The sequence below is a fragment of the Oreochromis niloticus genome, linkage group LG10, assembly GCF_001858045.2.
Source record: "Oreochromis niloticus isolate F11D_XX linkage group LG10, O_niloticus_UMD_NMBU, whole genome shotgun sequence".
Classification (NCBI taxonomy): Eukaryota; Metazoa; Chordata; class Actinopteri; order Cichliformes; family Cichlidae; genus Oreochromis; species Oreochromis niloticus.
This window is the reverse complement of record NC_031975.2, coordinates 6,761,478-6,782,122: the sequence shown is the minus strand read 5'-3', so window position 1 is coordinate 6,782,122 and position 20,645 is coordinate 6,761,478. Positions and strand designations below refer to the sequence as shown.

General features: G+C 42.3%; 2 protein-coding genes across 4 annotated transcripts in view; one reads left to right on the top strand and one right to left on the bottom strand.

Annotated features, from left to right (window-relative positions):
• Positions 1-679: 679 nt before the first annotated feature.
• Positions 680-3,822, bottom strand: supt4h1 (SPT4 homolog, DSIF elongation factor subunit). The gene is made up of 5 exons (XM_003456123.4): positions 3,642-3,822; positions 2,551-2,657; positions 2,413-2,468; positions 1,325-1,378; positions 680-1,234 (listed from the first exon to the last, which is right to left on the bottom strand). The coding sequence occupies exons 1-5, from the start codon at positions 3,708-3,710 to the stop codon at positions 1,167-1,169; spliced, it is 354 nt and encodes a 117-aa protein (XP_003456171.1). The 5' UTR covers positions 3,711-3,822; the 3' UTR covers positions 680-1,166.
• A 2,777-nt stretch (positions 3,823-6,599) lies between these two features.
• Positions 6,600-20,645, top strand: part of LOC100699515 (E3 ubiquitin-protein ligase RNF43) — a 109,518-nt gene continuing 95,472 nt past the window's right edge. The window contains exons 1-5 of one of the 3 annotated variants that reach the window (XM_005460843.4): positions 6,600-6,751; positions 7,189-7,671; positions 8,298-8,618; positions 8,698-8,789; positions 8,888-9,259. In XM_005460843.4, the coding sequence (XP_005460900.1) occupies positions 7,197-7,671; positions 8,298-8,618; positions 8,698-8,789; positions 8,888-9,259 (1,260 nt within the window). In that variant the 5' untranslated portion in view covers positions 6,600-6,751; positions 7,189-7,196. The other 2 variants (XM_025910877.1, XM_005460844.4) reach the window with 2 other exon arrangements.

Genomic DNA, 20,645 nt, shown 5'->3' with positions numbered 1-20,645 from the left:
AGTCCTGTACAGTTATTAAATTAAATAAAAAATAACTACAGATAAGAGGCAAACCAGGTTGTAGTGCAAATCGGTTGATTAACTTATTGCAGTTACAGCGCAGATGTAAACATCTGTGATTGTTGGGAGCTGTTCTGATTGTACAGTCTGACAGCTGCAGGGAGGAAGGACCTGCAGAAATCCTCCTTCATGCATCTAGGATGCAGCAGTCTGTCACTGAAGGAGCTCTGCAGTTCAGCAACATTTACATGCATGGGGTGGGAGACTCTGTCCATCAGAGATATTATTTTGGCCAGAGTCCTTCTGTCTCCCACCACCTGCACTGGGTCCAGGGTGCATCCCAGAACAGAGCTGGCCTTCCTGATGAGTTTATCCAACCTCTTCCTCTCAGCTGCCGATAAACTGCTGCTCCAACATACCACACTGTAAAAAATGACAGATGCCACCACAGAGTCATAGGTCTTTAAAAGCGCTCCCTGTACTCCAAATGACCTCAGCAGGTAGAGTCTGCTCTGACCCTTCCTGTAAAGAGCATCAGTGTTGTGGCTCCAGTCCAGTTTATTATTCAAAATAGGAAGAAAACCTTAAAAAAATAAATTGAAAAGTCAAAAATTGTCAAAAACCTCAAATCTAAGGTCCACCTAATTTAGGTGCCTTTAAAAACAAATAAATATCCAGGTTAGTCATGAATGTGGATGCGTTTATTTGTATTCTCTGGTCAACATATATCAGCAATCTCTTCCAAAAAGCAGGTTGACTTAGAGACCTCACCACCATCATCATTTTGGACCGCAGTTCAAGGTCATCAGTCAGAAACCACACACTGTGTGCCCCTCTGCACAGTAGACAGATTAGTCCCATTAAAAATTAACTGATCATGTTCACTCGCTCGGGGACACTGAAAGCTTAGTTAATTCACAGATTACAGCTGCATATAAATCCAATGTATTCATTTATTTTAAGACACTCACTCACTTTTTTATAAAACAGGTTTTTATTTCACGTCAACTATTCAAACAAATAAGACATATCTACCTTTTCTTATGTGTCAGCACACTCTTTGATTTTTTTCAAATTTAAAAACCGTCCAAAAACTTAACATTTCCACAAGACATCACAGACATGTTGAAGCAGTATGGTCCAGCTCTGGGGACAATCAGCAGGATTTACGTCTTTACTGCCGTGTCTCTGGATTTGTAGATCACCCCTCTGCTTTTCAGCTCTCTCACTACACCTTCAGAGAAGAGAATAATGAGCAACCGAAACACATGAAGTGAGAAAACAATTCCAACCAATGTGTGTGCCCTGATGTGTTTGAATGTACCTGGAGGTAGTCTGCCAGTCACTGAAACTGCATATACACCTGGCTTGAAGTTGCCTGAAAGACAGAGCAGGAAAAAAAAAAAATTACACAAATGGATCATAATCTGAACTATGTGGCTATCATTAATACTAGCAGGTTTTACAAGGTTTTATTTAAACAAAAAAAAAAAAACCTGCAGTCAGCTGAGACTGAAGAAGTCACTTGGATGAGTGACGAAACGTTCACCCACAAAACGCTACGTCCAGATGAACAGAATCAACTTTTGGAGATTTACTTACCTGGATGATTGAGCATGCATCAAGATCTTTTACACAAAGTCTCTTAAGGTCCTGCCACAGCATTTTAGTTAGATTGAGGCATGGACTTTGACTGGGCCATTGCAGCACCTTGATTCTTTTCATTTTCAGCCATTATGTTGTAGATTTGCTGCTGTGTTTGGGGCCATAGCCCTGTTACATGACCCAATTTCAGTCTACATTTAGCTTTGGGGACATCTCCTCACATTTGAATACTTTGGTATACCGAGGAGTTCATAGTCGACTCAATGACTACAAGGTGCTCACGTCCTGAGACTACAAAACAAGCCCAAACCATCATCCCTCCACCACCGTGCTTGACAGTTGGTTCTCTCCAACCAACTGGCTTAACATCTACACTTTGGCCTCTTTTGATAAGATTGTTCCAGATGTCTTGTGGATTGTTCAGATGCAACTTTGCAAACCAAAGCCATGCTGCCATGTTCTTCTTCTTCCCAAATTGATGGGCACTAACAGTTGCTTTTATGAGATCACCGCTGATTGTTTTTCACCCTGGCACTATGTTAACACACACCTGCTAAATCATCTGCTTTTATAGAGGTGCTCAGACTGGCTGATGATCAAGTGCCATTTTCCCTCTCAATTATTATAAAACCAGTGTAAGATGTACTTCGTTTTTCCAGAAACAGTGTCTCCATTTTGTCTTAAATAAATAATGAACAATGTAACATTTTTTTATTACGTCCTGAAACATAAAACCTGAGAACTGAATGTACTTTCTTCTTCTTTTTTTTTTTTAAACCATGACTGTATGCTTCAGCAGATCCTTACCTATTCTCTGCCATTTAGCCACCCAGCTATCTTCAGGACTCATCATGGCGATCACACTATAAACATTTAATCAGTGTCAGTAAACCATAGGGAAGAACAGACAAAGAAACACATAGTTACTGCTTAGTCAACACTTACCCATCAAACGAGGAACTTGTGCATTCATACACCATCTCTCGATTCCCCTTCATCTGGAGGTATGACTCACAGTTGTCACAGCCATCATATTCAAACTGGTCAATGGTCTAAATTGGAAGCGAGCAAGAGAAAAGTGAGGTATCAGATTGCATGAGTCCAATAAAAAGAGCCAGAAGAAAGGATCAAAAATGAGAAGTGAGATATTACTTGAGAAATATTAACTGCTTTACAAATGCTACACTTCAGTGTAGCAAAACTATTATTTCTAATGAGGGTCATACATTTATTGGAACCCACCATAGATAATGATGCCAACAAACCTTGGCACATCCACTGATAACGGCTGTGCATGGTTAAATAATAATAGTATTAATACTACTACTACTACTACTACTACTAATAATAATAATGATAAAGTGAGATGGGTTTGTAATAATAATACTAATAATAAAGTGAGATGGGATTGTGTGTTGGTGTTGCGCAGAAAAGTCATTTCTGGTATTTGCCCCCCGCCCCCCCCCCCAAAAAAAGAAGAAGAAGAAGCCCGCATTTAAACTACTGTAAACATGCTATACTGTAAATGAAATCTCTCCAAAATAAAAACCTTTAATTTATCAAAAAGTAAAGTCAGATTGCCTGCACGCCCGACCTTACAAAATAAATCACTGAGGAAGCATTGAGGAACAATAAATGTTTCTAGTTTCATTTGTCGTCGATTTTTAACTTTAAAGTTAATCTCATAATATTTAGTTTCGCTTCAGTGGACAATAAGCACCTTAAGAAAAAAATCCCAATAACGTTATTCTGCGTTTTGTCACAATAATATCACCTTCTACCCATTCTGTACATTTTTCTAGTACGGCCCCAAGTCGTTATCGTGAGACTAGAAGCCAAACCAACTAGCACAGATGTCTTTTTGTAAACAAAAAGCCCCAGTGAATACTTCGGTATAATTCCTTGACTAAAAGCAACCAAGCGTCATTTCGAAGTTTTAATTCCCGTTAGGCCAAACAGGAGGAAAACACTGCGCAGAGCTCCACGTTAGCACAGGAGCTAGCCTCACAGTGTTTTTCTCTCAGATAAAGATTTACCTTCACTAACGAACAAAGCAGACAGGCTCTCAGGTGGCGCAGGTCTTTGGGGACTGTTTCTAGTGCCATTATCTTCGGACGAAATAATCGAACAAACACTAAACAAACACTAAACAATCACACCGACTAATATTATGATAATTTTCTAGTCGCCTAGATATTACGTCACTTTATAAGACCCTAGCAACACAGAGGCGTCCCTGTAGTCCGCCTGAATAAAAATCCATGCACATAATCAGAATCAGAATCAGAGAGACTTTATTTATCCCCAAGGGGCAATTAAGATACAACAGAGCAGCATGACGTTAAAAATAAGGACCGGACATAAACAGGCAATAAGAATGAGATAAAAAATACTTAAAATATACAGTATATACATAGTTTTAAAATTAAAGTGACTGAATAAGTGAATAAATAACTGTAAGTGACTAAAAGTGAATAAAGTGTTGACAGTATAAAAAAGAGTGTAGAGTAGTTTATGTTTATGGGTGTGGGAAATGGTCTTATCGGCTGGAGTTAAAAAGCAGAGGGGCTTTGGGGACAAAGGTGGCTCTCCTCTCAGTCCTGCAGGAAGTGCAGGGGAGGCGCCGCCCAGAGGGGAGCCATTGAAATGCGGGGTGAAGAATGCGAGAGGGGTCAGTAATAAATTTGGCTGCCTGTCTAATGGCCTTGTTGGCTGAAAACCTGTGCAAGAGTTCTGACAGGCAGGCCAATGATTTTTGAGCACACTGGTGCAGTGTGCTGCAGTCTGTTCCTGTTCTGAAGGCTGAGGGAGTGGAACCAGCAGGTAATGGAGAAGGTCATGATGCTTTCCAGGAAGGCATAGTAAAAAGTCATCATGATGGGTGTGCTGACTCCAGAGGAGTTGAGTTTCCTAAGGAGGTGTAGCCGTTGGTGGCACCTCCTGAGAATCTCCTCTGTGTTAGCAGAGAATTTCAGGAGGTTGTCAAAGATGGTTCCCAGGTATTTGTACTCCTCAACTACCTCCACTGGCTTCCCATGGATGGTGGTGGTGACTGAAGCAGCCAGATCCCTCTGCCTACTGGAGAAGGTCACCACCATCTCTTTGGTTTTGCTCACGTTCAGTTCAACTTTGGAGCTGTCACACCACTCTACAAACTTCTGAAGAGCGGGTCCGTGGTGTTGTGAGGGGCCTGACAGCAGTGACAGGAGAACTGTGTCATCAGCATATTTCACCAGGTGACAGTTGGGCTGTGTGGATCTGCAGTCATCAGTGTAGAGGATGAAGAGCAGGGGGGGAGAGCACACAGCCCTGGGGGGAGCCACTGGAGGTGGAACAGAGACCAGAAAGAGAGTTGCTGACCCTAACTTTCTGAGTCCTGTTGGTCAAAAAGTCCAATATCCACAGGATTAGCTGATCATCCAGGTGAAATCGGGAAGAAAGTTTAATGGCCAGGATATGAGGCTGCAGAGTGTTGAACACTGATGAAAAATCAGCAAAGAGAAGTCTGGCGGAGGAGTCAGGGAGCTCCAGATGTTTGTGGATGGAGTCCAAGATGAAGATTTTTGCATCATCGACGCCTCTGCGTGCCGTGCACGCCTCTTACCTCTGCATGCACGGTAAGCAAACTGAAGTGGGTCCATCAGGGGTTCAGTTGCTCTTTCATTTATGTAGTTGCATTTATGATCTTCTCCATGGCCTTCGTCACCAGGGAGGTGAGGGCCTCAGGATGAAGATCATTGAGAGACTTTGGGTTGTTTCTTTTGGGGATGGGGATGGCTGTGGAGTGTTTCCACAGCTGTGGGACGGTGTGACTGTCAATTGAGTGTTGAAATAGAGTCCGGAACACACTTCCTAGTTGCCCTGCACAGTGCCTCAGAATTCGACTGCTGATCTTGTCAGGGCCGGGTGAGCTCCTCTCCCTGGTCCTCCTGAGGGCTCTCACCATGTCCTCAGTCTTGAAGGTGAGTGCAGAGCTGCCAGGTTTGATAATAAACTAAAGCGATATTTACAACATAGTATTAGGGCCACCTTAAGAAACAAAAACATTATTGATCATTTTGACAATAAAGCCGAAATTTTGAGATTAAAGTCGAAAAACCTAATTCGGAGAAAGGTTGAAATGTGGAGATTGGAGTTATTGTTTCACTGACTTCAGAATTTGCATACCTGAACAAAGGCATCACGTTCTCCTCAAGCGGTGCTATACACCAGTCTCATGTAATGTTTTTAACATGTTGTTAATATTACATAGATATTACACTACAACACATTGGATTTTGACAATGAAAGGATACAAACTGGATGTATTTTACTGGATTGGCAGTGAGATTTTTTGATTTCACAAAATGTAGATAGATGATGCTGTCTACATCTAAATACAAATAATAATAATAATAATCACAACAACAACAACAACAATAATAATAATGATAATAATGATAATAACAATGATAATAATAATAATAATAATAATAATAATAATAATAATAATAATAATAATGATAAACTACTCCCTTATCACTAGGTGGCGACGCAGCTCAGCGTGTTTTCATTTGGTACAGTTTCACACCACAAATGCTTGATGACATCTATTAATTCCATTGACCTAAACACTATGTTACCAGTCAAATCTCTTTCAACAGTTAACATCGTTTTCTCACATTTTGTTTCTTATTTGTTTATCATGGATAATTAACCTGCTTTTGTCACTGCACTGTTGCTGTGCCACATCCAACTTTGGAGAGGCTCATCATCTTGCGTCTTGTATGAAGCTGCAAGTAAATAAACTCAGAAATAAACTCAGATGATGTGAAATGTAAGCTATAAACAGCAGGCTGTGTGAGAACCTGCGACACATTCATTGGAGCTATTTGCAAAACAGTTTAAAAGTAACATATATTACCTAAAGGCATTTGTGTGCCTCTGGCAACAAAAGCATGTAAACCAGAGGCTGTAAACTGTTTTTGTCTCTCTGTGTGGTGTTTAGGGCCCAGTTTCGGCATTGAAATCTGAAAGGATCCTGGTCTTTGTAGTCCCCCAAAATTAAGCGTTGTTTAAAGAAACGGAGGGATGTCACATTGAACTCCAGCACCTCCACCAACGGCAGTGAACTTCCAACGGTTCCTAGTGCGACTTGGTGATACAGGTGCAGTTGTTACAGTATTTATTTTATATTTAACCTTACTTAAAATATATAAGACAATGGAGATGGATAAAACTTTAACAGCTCTAAACTAAAAAGTTCTTTACTTAGGAGAGGCTGTTTGACAAGATAACACAGCCACTGCTAATGTTAGCTAATGCTAGCAGGGTAACAGAAACAGTGAAAGATAACATTTTACTTTTTACAGCATTTTATTTATAATTTAAAAAAAAGTTTAATCCGTTATCATCAACAGTGGTAATTATGTGTTTAATATAATGAATGGTGGTTAAATAACTTTGTTAACTTGTTATAACTTGAGTGTATGTAAGACATAAACTAAAGTTAAACAGTAACGTTATAAACATGTCAAATCTTGACTCGGTTAGCTGCTTTGACCAGGGCTGTTTAATATTGTTATACCTGTCTCAGCTGCACAGGCAGAGGCATGGAAGTCGGTTTAAATTCACTCCCGGACTCAATCAACCCCAGCAATTTTCCTGCTAAGCTGTGGCGTCTGGTGAACAACCCGGCCTACAACGCCATCTGCTGGGACCGCCAGGGCGAGGTAATTGTCATTGACCAGCAGCTGTTCGAGAAGCAGATCCTGTCTCCAAGTGCCATCACAGCAGGCAGCGCCGACTCCTTCAAAACCACCAACTTCTCCAGCTTTGTCCGTCAGCTCAACTTGTACGGGTTCAAGAAGGCCAACCCTCAAAAGGAGCTGGACGGCAAGGAGTATCAAAGCTTTTACAACCCCAACTTCAAGCGAGACCAGCCTGAACTCGTTGCGAGGCTGAGGAGGCTCACCGTGGACAATAAGGCCAAGCTGCAAGCCGGTCTGAACATAAAGTGCCGGTCCCCGAGCGGACATCAGCGCCTGTATCCGGATGGAGACGACAGAGGAACATCTATGAGAAGAGGCAAGTGCTATTAAGGGATAATAGTGGAAATATATGGTTTCCCCGAGGTGCTCAAGTTCACACTAACCGTTCCTCAGGCACAAGAGTAGTTTCTGCAAAAGTGCACAACAGTTCTGTGTAAAAAGGGTCATCAGCTCCTTAAAAAATACAACAGTGTCCCGTTTTATGTACATAAACTTTGTAACTGAAGAATATTCTTTAAAACAGAACAAAGCTTTCTGCTGCAACTTCGCCTACTTCCTCTTTAGAACAAGGGTCTAAAGAGGTTGAAGCACAGCTTTATTACTTGATCGACATGTTTGGGCCTGTGGCCTTCATGAGGGATGACCTTGACATAAGTAATAAAGCTGTACTATAAGTGTTGCTGGAGAGTTGACCTCATTTAAGAGTATTCTAAATATATTTTTCTGTTGACCAGAGGAATTACTACACTTTCATTTGACAATCTTACATGTCACAGAGAAAGTACTCAGATGTTTTCAAGAAATATTACCTGCTGATAGGGTTTTCTGTCATATTTCCGAACACCATATTCAACTTATTAAGGACTGCATGCCCTGCTGTGCCCAACACTTAAGCCCTCTCGTACTCTCTAACAGGTCGTTGTTGTGCTTTGTGTCTTCCAGTTTCTTCGGGAGGCTCTTTGGTGCTGAGCCCGACAAATCAAAAGGCCACTCCTACTTACTATCCAAGTAAAACCCAAGCCTACACTGGGACCCCCATCCCACCACGATTCCTGATGAGGGCTGCGGCTCTTCCTTCTACTTTGTTTTCCTCAGGCAAAGAGCTACCAATACCCTTAAACCGCTCTTACACTGGAGTAAACTCAAGCTCCAATGCTGTGCACATTCAGCAGAATTTCTTGGCCCACGCAAACCATGGAAGTCCAAATTTCACCAGTTATAGTCCTTGTAATGCTCAGTACCGGCCTGGCTACTATTCCCCACGTAAGCATTACATATTATTTAGTAAAATATAGCCAGTGCACCACTTCACTTAACATGCTATCTTTTGTCCTTCCTGAAGTTGGTCATTGCTACCATCCCAATCTTGTGGCCCCTCATATGGCAGATGGTGGCCTTAAGACAGGCTTATTCTCGCCTCAGAGTTATTATCAGGTAGGACCACTGTCATGTGACGTAACAAGTCAGTGAGTGGTATAGGAAGATGAGTATTTGGGCCATCTTTAACATATGCTTTTATATCACCTTTTTAGGCAGGATATCCTGTCGGTATGTTGTGTTTCCAAGACAATAACCAATGCCTGCAGAAAAATGAGAAGCAGGAGGTGAAAAACTGTGAAATCAACTTGGAGGCAATTTTTAAGATCGCAGATGAGGTCATGCAGACTCCACCCAATACCTGCCTGGTTAAAGTTGAGCCCCAAGACGAGGTGGTCCCTGAGCTAGAGTCTTCATCCAACACCCGTGACAGCCCACTGTGTGACAGCAACGGTGTCATCAGGTCTATCCCTTTCTCTGCTGGACCCATCATAGTGTCTGCATCGAGCATTGCTCCTCTAGTTCCATACAAAGAGCAGTGTGTAGAGTCTGTACCAGAGGAAATGCCTGAGGATGCTATCATTGAGGTAAGGCTGCGCATTGAAGAGTTCCTGAAGCTAAAGTGCATCTGTTTTATGGTTTTTTGTAATGTTTGACATTGAGGTATTTTTTGATGCATCATCTTCCTGATCTAAGATGTTTTCTCCTTTACTGTGCTAGACAGTAAAGTAACCCAAACTTGTAGGAAAGTTTGCAAGGGAAGGCGGGAGGGTGGGTCAGAGCAGCACACTGGTTTTGGTTCTTGATAGGCTGCAATTGCAAGAAAGGTTAGAAATGATAGTTGATCTTTTTTCATTGAGGAACATGAGACACATTCCTCAGAGATTTTAGTTCAGACTGACGTGATAGCAGCACACAGTTGCTGACGTTTTGTCAGCTGCACACGATGGGATTAACCTAATAGAGCATCCTGAAGGTGCTCTATTAGGTTGAGATCTGGATATTGTGAAGACCAGTTGAGCAAAATAATAGTGAACTCACTGTTGTGCTTAAGAAACCAGTTTGAGGTTTATGGCATGGTGCTGGAAGCAGCCATCAGATGATGGGGACACACTGGTGATAAAGGAATGGACGCGGTTAACATCAACACTCAGACTGGCTGTGGAGTTTAAACAGTACTCAGTTGGTACCAAAATCTATCCCCCACACCATTACATCACCACCATCAGCATGAACCATTGATAAAAGGCAGGATAGATCCATGCTTTCATGCTTTCATGTTGTACATGCAAGATTCTGGCCATCTGAGTGTGGCAGCAGCAATTGAGTGGCACTCAGTGTCATCCTTTACTGTTGTAGTACATCCGCATAAAGGTTCAAGGATGTATGCATTCAGAGATGTGGAAATCCCAGTAGATCATCAGTGTCTGATGTTGCAGATTCTGGGTTACTGCAATGTGATCAACTCAGTAGATAATTGTGTTAAGACGCAGTTGAACTGGTGTACCTAATAAAGTGGCAAAGAGGTTACTGTTGCTCTAGGTGATCAAACCTGACACTGGAGCTTTTTCCAAACACAGATCGTTAATAATGGATCTTTCCACATAGTTAAAAAACATAACAAATATTTTACATACTGTTTTTAAGTCTGTTCTTTTTCAACGTTTAAAAGAACATGCAGAACGGGAAAATCTGATTATGTTTCAGGCTGTATTTATACAGAAAATTGTTTTTTTATATATATATATTTAGTGGGCTTATATATAGTTCAGCAGAAAGCCTGGATTATTTGCCTGCTCTGTGTCCCTACATTAAGGTTACCACAGATCATGAGAGGGATATTGTAGCCGTTACAGTTGGTGATACTTCCAGTGATTCCAGTCTGAAATTATAACAGCAGCTGCACAGGAAATACACCAACTCTTTAGGTAAGGCATTTTAGGGTCAAATTCCAGAGTAAAATTAGTGAAAGAAAAGGCAATTAAGGCTTTTATGCTTGCTAAAATCAACAGATCCGTGATGACAGTATCTCATATTTCTCATTATAGATCTCAGCTTGTTGGTTTGATTGGCATGTTACAGGGAGCCTTGAGTCACTCCAGGATGTGAGCTTAAGCTTTTACTATTACCATACTTGAGTCTCGAATTGGAAAGATGATTTATTGTGTGAATGCTTGTTGCTTTGTTCTCTTTTAAATCTTATTAAAAAGTCTTTTGCAGAAGTACATATATGTTGTACATTGTACGTAGTTGTATAGTAATGTTTTCTCCTCTTATTTTACACATCCATTGTAATTAACACTGATGCTTTTATTTCTGTAAAATTTTAAATTACATTTTTAATACATGTATGCTTTATGTAGATGTATAAAGCATGCATATTTACGTACATGATTTTGTGAAATAGTTTTACCAGATTGTAATGTTATTTTCAAAGAACTGAAATAGAAAAATAAGTCTTGTAAACCATAAATTGGTATTGGAGTGCTTAAAAAGGACACACATTATTTTATGAGGGAGAAACACTTTGTCTACTGATTGTTTGCTTTATTGTAGTGATGGTGTTTTCCCTACCTTTTTATTATCTCTATTGATGTACTTTTCAAAACATGTAACTAGAATTGTAAATAAACGTGAATGCAGTTTATGGTTGAATGTTTAGTGTGTACTGCATTATTAATAATAAAGGGGTGTTGCTTGTTGTAGACACCAGAGGGAGCCGCTTACTTGTTTTTAGTGAAACTGCTGCTTTGCGGCGGATCCGCCTTCCGTTTACTAATGCTGCATTCAGGTGTTCCTCGTTAACTCCACCTACGATAACGTTAAAAGAAAATGAACTATTTTTGTTTGTTTGTTTGTATGTTTACGTTCTTACACATGCAAGAAAATTAGTTTGAGTTTGATTCTTACCGTAAAATAAATTTTCAGTGACGTTAGAAAAATGTAATACTAACGCTGCAATTCTACTAATGGCTTATACAAATAACAACGTAAAACACTTGAAACACAATCTGTTTACAGGATTAGGGGTGAAGTGTTGATAAAACTCCCGTCTCCGTTAGCACGTGAAAGTAGCAGGAGAGGGAGCAGGTAGAGACTGTCAATGAGATCCCAGGGGAGCGACAGAGTCCGGGAGGTAGAGTTCTAGGACGGTGTTATAATAGTACACTGTGTCTCTATGCTTTAATCCCCTTCAAACAAACACTACAAGGAGGCTGGGGAACTTTTTTTTTTATTAACTTTTTGCAGATTTTCCCCCTCCGCTTTCAGTGATAGTTTTGAAAAACGAGTCAATTTCCTTCATTTTTCTCAGGAGGATCGGGTCTAATTTCTCACAGTGCAACGGAGGCACTGAACTCAGGGAAAGCCTGCGTGTGTGTTTATGTATGTATGTGTGTGCGTGCGCGCGTGTGTGTTGCCCCCCTAACGGGTAGGTAGGTTTAAAAGAAGTTGATGGCCGTGTCACTGAAGCCGCTTCGGATCCAGTTTTAATTACCAGGCTACAAGCAAAGTAAGGCAACGGTCCGTTTGCTTCGGTTAATAATTACACAGAGCTGTGTGGTGAACGGAGCAGCTTCTTCGAGGATTATTTTTTCGAAAGAAACATTGCCCAACTTTTCGGCACCGCATTTGATCCGTCAGCATGCCTCATAACTCTCCGGCGGCAACCTGTAAGCCAGCCTTTGAAGTCGTAGACGTCGCTCTCGTGCATTTTTGGTGGATTTATCCACAAAGTGTTGCGCTCACGGGACGGGTTTAACTTTTAAAGCTTTGCCTCCTTCTGTTTGCTCGCAAAATGTGACTGGAAGGTACAGTGGCCAATGTGCGCTGCATTGTAAAAACAGTCCCGAGGATTTACGGATATACAGTTGCCAGGAGAGGACCCCGTCCTTCTTGGAGAGGATACCGCAGTTAAGCTACCACGTAAACACGCTCCCAACGAGGACATAGACCCGCCTGTGATGAAGAGCACCCCGGTGGAAACAAATGCACTCTTTAAGATCTAGTACGGCACGGCTCGTCTTCTCAGTGCACTGGCGCATGCAGTGCTTCACAACCCACATTAATGACACTGGCTAACAGTTAATCAGAGCTTTTTCCTCGTGTGAGACATCACTTTCCACGTGAGAGATATACATATTTGTAACGTGTTAGACTGGGAATATTAACTCTGGTGCTGAATGGAAGTTTTATGAGTTACCATGGAAGTCCTCCGGCTGTGAAAGCCCAGATCTGTTAAGCAAGTAGGCAGAAGGAATAAAGCGGGGCCTGTACGTGTACTTGTAGATACCGCTTTCCTGCGTCTTGTTTATCCGCGGTGCTTGCCTGCTTTGAAATCCACCATGTGCGGCCGGGACCCGCCGCTACAGCCGAGGCCATGACCGTCCCACAGCGGCGCCCGGCCGGGCTCTGGCCGTGGCTGCTCATGGCGGCCCTGCAGGTGGTGCTGGGCCAGCAGGGCCTGGAGTCCGAGCGGCCGGTTCTCCGAGCGATTATCAAGGTGACGCTGCTGAAGCACGAGCCCACGGGGAAACCCCTCACCTTGGAAGGGGTGTTCGTGGGAGGAAGTGCCGGCAAAGCAGAGGGAAAACTCATGCAGGTAGGGTGTCATCAAAGGGTACCTGCATTACATGACCACATCACTGTCCATTTACCTCAAAGCTCACCTGGTGCCCAGGTGGCCCAGCACCTTTGTGGCACCTGGTGCAACAATTTTCCATAGACTACTCAGCTCAGTGAATAGCAGCTTTATAGCTGTTGGATCAATAACTCAATGCTCATATTGTCAATGTCTGATCTTCAGCTTGTGTATTGATAGGGCAGCTTTACAACACATGTAGTTACACTTCTGCTCTGTCAGATATGGATTACCAGCCTGAAAGCTTCTCCTATAGTACACTACTGGGAACACTTAACACAGCAAGTGTTATTCTTTGGACCCCCCCCCCAAGAGAGTCACTTTAACCTCTTTTGCAATCACTGCTTGACTAATAACTTAGTCCGTGTTAAAAGCCTTGATTAGAAAGTTAGTTTACACTCCCCCCTCTTTCAGTGCACCAATCCCTCTGTAGAGTGACTTATGTTTCCCTACAGTTTACACAGCATCCACTGCCATCAGACTCCTGCAGCAGAGACTATGGGTTACAGCACAGTGTGCCTTTCTGAGAGCTGCTCACAGCAGCACACTTTCCACTCAACACTGGACTTGTGATGATAGAGCATATGAATTCCTTTAACAACAGTGATGACAAACGTGTTATTGAGGTTAGCTTATTTTCAGTCTATTTTAGCTCTCTCCTGAGAAACAGTGGTTTGGCTCAGTCCGCCAGCCTCTCTAACGTGTATCTTTTCTAAGGTAACAGTTTTGTTTTGCAGTGACTCCCATTATATTTAATATCAAGGTGTGGTCAGTGACTGCAAAATGACAGCATGTCGAGACCAATATAAAACCTATCATTTAAGGGGTTTTTTTCTTTAGGTTTGAAAACTTGCCTTTAACTGTGCAAATGCGAAGTATGTTCTCTATTCAGTGTTCATATTTAGGATTCAAGAGTGGATTAAGGTCCCTGCGCCATAAAGCTCGGCCGTGTCGATTTATTTGCCGTCTCCAGAGAAACGGGACGAAAGATATTAGGTTCTGTGGGATCTTGTCTCTCTTCACTCACCAGGTGTGGGAGGTTTTGTGAATGGTGAGCCAGATGCTGCAGTTTGCCATAGTTGATAAGGATTTATAATGCTCTTTGATGGAGAAAAGCCCAGCATTAGTCACAGTGAAAAGCCACTTCTGTTTTCCCACTCCGGTTTTAAGCTGATCTGACTGGACCCTGTCTGTGTGGGATGTTGACAACATGTTGCGGATGCATATCACATAGCTGTTGAGATCAAAGCACTTCCAGCTTTCTGGGATTTCCAGCTTTTTGTTGTTGTTGTTTAAGACTTTGCAACGTTTGCAAGGAGACACAGGGTTTTGATGAAGCAGTGTACACCAGTATTCCCCTAAAGGTGTGGATGAAAGATGCACCAGTGCCACCCTCAAACCATTCTTTTTTATCTCTGCCACCGTCAGCATGGCGACAGCCTAATTTTGTGCTGATAAGATCCCTGCTTTTTTTTTCCTGTTTCTTTCTGTTTTTCTTTTTTTTTCTGCTGCCCAAATAGGTTATACATCTACTCTGTTTTCCTTGGGTCAGACCACCAATTGTGTTGCTGTCCAAGGCTGGGAGGGCACGGTCCTGCGAGTCTCTCTCCTCCCTGGCTGTTCTCATACTGCACAGAGGTGGTGTTATGCTGCAGGATGCTCTTTGTTGCAGCTCAGGCCTGTTGTAACAGGTCTCTGTTGCCTCTGCAGGCAGCTTCATGGTCCCACTTTATGTTCTTGTCTTCCAGTGGATGAGGGGGCTGATGGCTAAAAAGTTCCAGTTTCCATCTTACATAGCATTCTCGTTTCTGTGTTAAATATAAGCCAACCTTGTCGATGCATGTCTTTTATAAAGCCTAATTCCACTTTTCTGAAAATTTTTATGGACTGACAGAAGAGCCTGAGCCTGGGAATTGCATTGCATCCTTGCTTTGATCATGTTTGCTACCATGTGTGGGACAAACTCTGAAATTCTGAAGTCATGAGATTTCACTGTGGTACTTGTCTCTGTTTGATCTGTTAAACTGTGATCTCCCTGGAAGTGTGCCCTTTCCTCTGAATGAACACGCTCACTGGAACACTGGCCGGGGTCTGGCCAGCACTATTTGGACAAATACAAGTGCTGAGGAATTTTGACTCCCTCTCCCTTCCAAAATGAAACTCGGTGATTAAAGGAGAAGCCCAAAAGCTTCTGAAACAATGACGAACTTGAGGATTGTTGCTGGAACTTCTTTTTCAGAAATGTAGATAAACTGTGTTCTTTTAACAGGCCCAATTAAGGTATCATTAAAACTCCACCTATGTTAACTTAAAGTCATCTTGACTTTCTTTTATTCCTTTTCTGTTGTTTTTGAAATGTTGAAGTGAACTTTGAGAGCTCCCTCAAATACATAAGCTTGACACTGGGTAACTGTGCAACACTTCACATTTTTTCGTCTCGGTGTCCTACAAGGTAGTGAATGCCTCCCCGTCTCTCTAAAGTGTCCCAGGCCGCTATCTGCACACCCGCCCCTCGGCTGGCCCTCAGCACAGCCGTTTGGGAACTAAGGATGGGAGGGTGGAGAGGGCACTGAGGGAGAACATCAAAGTGTGTCCAGTTCCGAACGTGAGCTGGGATGATTAAAAGCTGAGACTGTTTACACTGCACTTCCCATATGGGCCCTCTCCTCCCCCTCCCTCTAGATTTCCTGTCCATACTTCCTATCTCCCTGGATGAGATAACAGCCTGTCCAGGACTCCTCAGGGCTCCTCACTGCCTCACATAGTTTCGCTTTTGTGCATGTGGTTTATAACGGTGCGTAGCAGCAAACAATGCAGGTGAGCTTCATGTATTGGAGCCAACATACTGATATGATATAATAAACAAGCTAATGTATTTGCAAAATTCGTGCAATGAACCCCACATTTGGTAATCAGATTTGGCATTCATTTGGCGTTCATGCTTCTTTTTAAAATACAGTAACGGTGAAGCAGCCTGCTCTGAATGCTTCACAGCACTCGTGTCTGGCATGCACAGCACTGCTGTGTCCACCAGTATGGACGCCATATGAGAACTCAACATAAACAGTAGTAGAATCACATCGCCATCCGTCCCACCTGCCCCTCGGCGACACTTGCAGTTGTATAAAGGTATGAATGAAATCCCTGTAAGCTCGCAATTTCCCCCCCGCTTTGCCACAGCGCCTGTTTTTAAAAAATTTGGAACGCTTTATGCAACTACTGGCTGTTTGTGTGGAGGTGGAGGCCATTTAGGAACAAAAGCCTGCTTTGAAGTCATCATATATAACATTAGAAACAAGTTCAGTGGTGATCGCGCAAAGATTATTGTAGGAATGAACTGCTACACTGGTTTTATTACCAGCCAGCACTGGCCCTGTTGACTTATATTGGACCACTGGCAGAAAAGAACGGCATTTTATGATGTTTTTCGATATTTACTATTAAATGTTTGACTGTTTCATGAATAGCTAAAAGGCTTTAAAACAGGATGACTATGTTTTTTTTCCAAGGGGCAACATCCAGATCTGAAAATGAATGCATTGTGAAAGTTCCACAGGTGCAGTTCCTCCAGCTGGCACTTGAGGCATGCTCCAAAACTGAGTCAATCTCCACAGACTCCCATCTTAAAGTGCCAAGCCTTCCACCATTAAAAAGCGCATTTACAGCTTGGTACAAGAAATTATTTTACCCTCTGTGGACAGTTTTTTCACAGTTTTTCATTGTACCCATACAGTTTATGGATACAGGTTGCTTTCCAAGCTTGCTAGCATTAGCTGGTAAATTAGAACTCTAGCCTTTCATCAATATAAGGTAGCGTCTAGCTTCAAAAAAAGCAACACAGTCCAAATTAAATGAGTGACAGCATAGTCACTGTCATTCTTTTAGACAGTTGCTGTGGAACAGTTTAGAAAATCAATTAAAAAAAATGGAACAAAAGTTTAAAGAATATATCATTTTTGGCTGCAAGCCCATTTGTTACTTATAATCATTGCATTCCAACATCATCTACTTTATCTCTTTTATTTCCATGTGGTCTTTTGCAATGGTCTCCGCCTTCAGCGACACTACAGTAATGTGTTTCCTTTAACTCATGTGTTAAACAGACCCCCCCTCATGTGTCCAGGCTATCAAACAAGTTGTGGACTAATGGGTTCTCCTGAGCAGGGAACTGAGAGAGCTGCAGCCTGCAGCACAGGAAGCAGAGGCTAGCACTGTCCTGTCTGCCCTATTCCACAAGAGATGGCTGTGGAGATGTTCCTTAGGGGACATGGAAGAAGGGAGAGGCAGGTAGGGGGGAAACATGGCAAATCTGTTAATCCTGCTGGCCCCCTTCTTTTTTAGTCATTAGATCACGTCTGGAATTCTTGAATGTTATACAACACGTTCTTGTTTCCCCTTTCATAGCTCTCCTTATGCAAATAACCAGGGCCTCTATTTCTCTGCTACTATCACTGCTTCATTCGTTCAGCCACTCCCTAATACATCTACAAAAGAGTCGCATGCTTAATTCCATGTTTTTTGTAGCACACCCATACAAACAAACTTAAGGCTGTACAGTGTTGTAAAACCTGGATTTATTTGTAAAAGTGGAAGCAGTGTTATCAAATTTCACATTAAGTCAAGGCTTCATTTGCCTGTTTTCATTTGTGTGTGTTTTCACACACTCCATACACACACTCGGCAGGGCAGTGGAAAAGCTAGAAATGCACACTCTTGAATTAAATGTTAATCACAGAGGCTGTGTCTCGCTCTTCATTTTGAGCACTTGTATTGTCCCTCCCTAGTACACAAACCACCGAAGGACCAGCAAAAGTGTGCGGCCCTTTTAAAGCTGCGCCATTATGTAGCCACGCATGTGTTTACAGTGGAGAGGAATGAGTCACCGCCGACTGTGAAAGCAGACACACACATACATGCACACATATATGTATTTGTTTCCTGTCATGGCAGCACACCTGACATGGGGGCCAGGCAATTTCAGGGTCAGTGGAATTTAATTAAGTCAAATATCCAAGGTTTAACAGTCGGGAATACCGCGGCATTTTTGCATTCTCTGTGAGATGCATATCTTGCGTGACCTTTTCTGAATTTGTCCTGACAACTCAGGTCAAGTGAAGCACCTGTCTCTTTCCAGTTGAAACCGATCCACTGGGAGTGCAGAGGAAAGCCTGCTGATCCATAGCGGGTGTGGAGGCCAAGCTATCCTTTCCCTCAGGATCAAGGCCACATTTATAGAGATTTACAGAGAACTATGTTGCAACAGATGACAATTGTACCATATGGCATGAGGATTCATATGCTACTGGTGGGAAAGTTGGCTCTTTTTTTTTTTAATCTTCCCACAGGTTAAAGGTTATGCTCACAAGGATGAGTTGACTGAAAAGATGTGTAATTAATGAGTGATGCTTTTATTGTCTGTTAACTATGTAAGACTTGCATTGGCACAATTTCATATGTAGTGACAGATGGATGCATGTGCATTTTTAATTAGTGTGACACTGCATAAAAGGTCACCTGCAAACAATTCCCAGCAGTTAACAGCTGTTAACAACCTGTGAAGTTCACATTTGCCTTTGCCAGAAATGACAGAGTTAGAGGGAGGTGTTAATGACTGTAGTTAGAATCTGAATCGGACTGCCTTCTTCTCTTAATGTATATTTAACTGTAATTTAATTCAATCTTAGTTTTGTATAATTGACAACCCAGTATGATAAGTGCTTATCACAACTTCAAGCACACCAGCACATCACTAAAACCTGCCATAAATGTTGCCATGAGACAGTTAGTCTGACATCAGTTTGCAATTTAATGGGGTCAAGTTGGCAATTATATTCAATCTGTTTCTCATATTGGTTGCAGAATGTGAAAAAAACATTGATTACAATCACGTGTAAGGAGCTCGCTGTCCTGTTTTTACCGACTTAGCTATTAGCTTGCTCTGAATTAGGAAGCTTGATTGGTTGATTTCACTTGAGCTGAGTTAATGTAAGTTTCCTTGGCTAACGTTATCTCAAAACAGAGGTCCCCGAGATGAACACTCTTGTTCTTGAGTATTTACAGTGGCTTGCAAAAGTATTCGACCCCCTTGAACTTTTCCACATTTTGTCACATTACAGCCACAAACATGAATCAATTTTATTGGAATTCCACATGACAGACCAATACAAAGTGGTGTACACTTGAGAAGTGGAACAAAAATCATACATGATTCCAAACATTTTTTACAAATAAATAACTGAAAAGTGGGGTGTGCGTAATTATTCAGCCCCCTGAGTCAATACTTTGTAGAACCACCTTTTGCTGCAATTACAGCTGCCAGTCTTTTAGGGTATGTTTCTACCAGCTTTGCACATCTAGAGACTGAAATTCTTGCCCATTCTTCCTTGCAAAACAGCTCCAGCTCAGTCAGATTAGATGGGCAGCGTTTGTGAACAGCAGTTTTCAGATCTTACCACAGATTCTCGATTGGATTTAGATCTGGACTTTGACTGGGCCATTCTAACACATGGATATGTTTTGTTTTAAACCATTCCATTGTTGCCTTGGCTTTATGTTTAGGGTCGTTGTCCTGCTGGAAGGTGAACCTCCGCCCCAGTCTCAAGTCTTTTGCAGACTCCAAGAGGTTTTCTTCCGAGATTGCCCTGTATTTGGCTCCATCCATCTTCCCATTAACTCTGACCAGCTTCCCTGTCCCTGCTGAAGAGAAGCACCCCCAGAGCATGATGCTGCCACCACCATATTTGACAGTGGGGATGGTGTGTTCAGAGTGATGTGCAGTGTTAGTTTTCCGCCACACATAGCATTTTGCATTTTGGCCAAAAAGTTCCATTTTGGTCTCATCTGACCAGAGCACCTTCTTCCACATGTTTGCTGTGTACCCCACATGGCTTGTGGCAAACTGCAAACGGGACTTCTTATGGTTTTCTGTTAACGATGGCTTTCTTCTTGCCACTCTTCCATAAAGGCCACCTTTGTGCAGTGCACGACTAATAGTTGTCCTATGGACAGATTCCCCCACCTGAGCTGTAGATCTTTGCAGCTTGTCCAGAGTCACCATGGGCCTCTTGGCTGCATTTCTGATCAGCGCTCTCCTTGTTCGGCCTGTGAGTTTAGGTGGACAGCCTTGTCTTGGTAGGTTTACAGTTGTGCCATACTCCTTCCATTTCTGAATGATCGCTTGAACAGTGCTCCGTGGGATGTTCAAGGCTTGGGAAATCTTTTTGTAACCTAAGCCTGCTTTAAATTTCTCAATAACTTTATCCCTGACCTGTCTGGTGTGTTCTTTGGACTTCATGGTGTTGTTGCTCCCAATATTCTCTTAGACAACTTCTGAG

Excerpts from the sequence above, each read along its gene's own strand:
- supt4h1 (XM_003456123.4), bottom strand. The coding sequence starts at position 3,710 with ATGGCACTAGAAACAGTCCCCAAAGACCTGCGCCACCTGAGAGCCTGT. Across the intron at positions 2,658-3,641 it reads TGCTTTGTTCGTTAGTGAAG|ACCATTGACCAGTTTGAATA; the intron begins GTAAATCTTTAT and ends CTTCCAATTTAG. Across the intron at positions 2,469-2,550 it reads ACAAGTTCCTCGTTTGATGG|TGTGATCGCCATGATGAGTC; the intron begins GTAAGTGTTGAC and ends AAATGTTTATAG.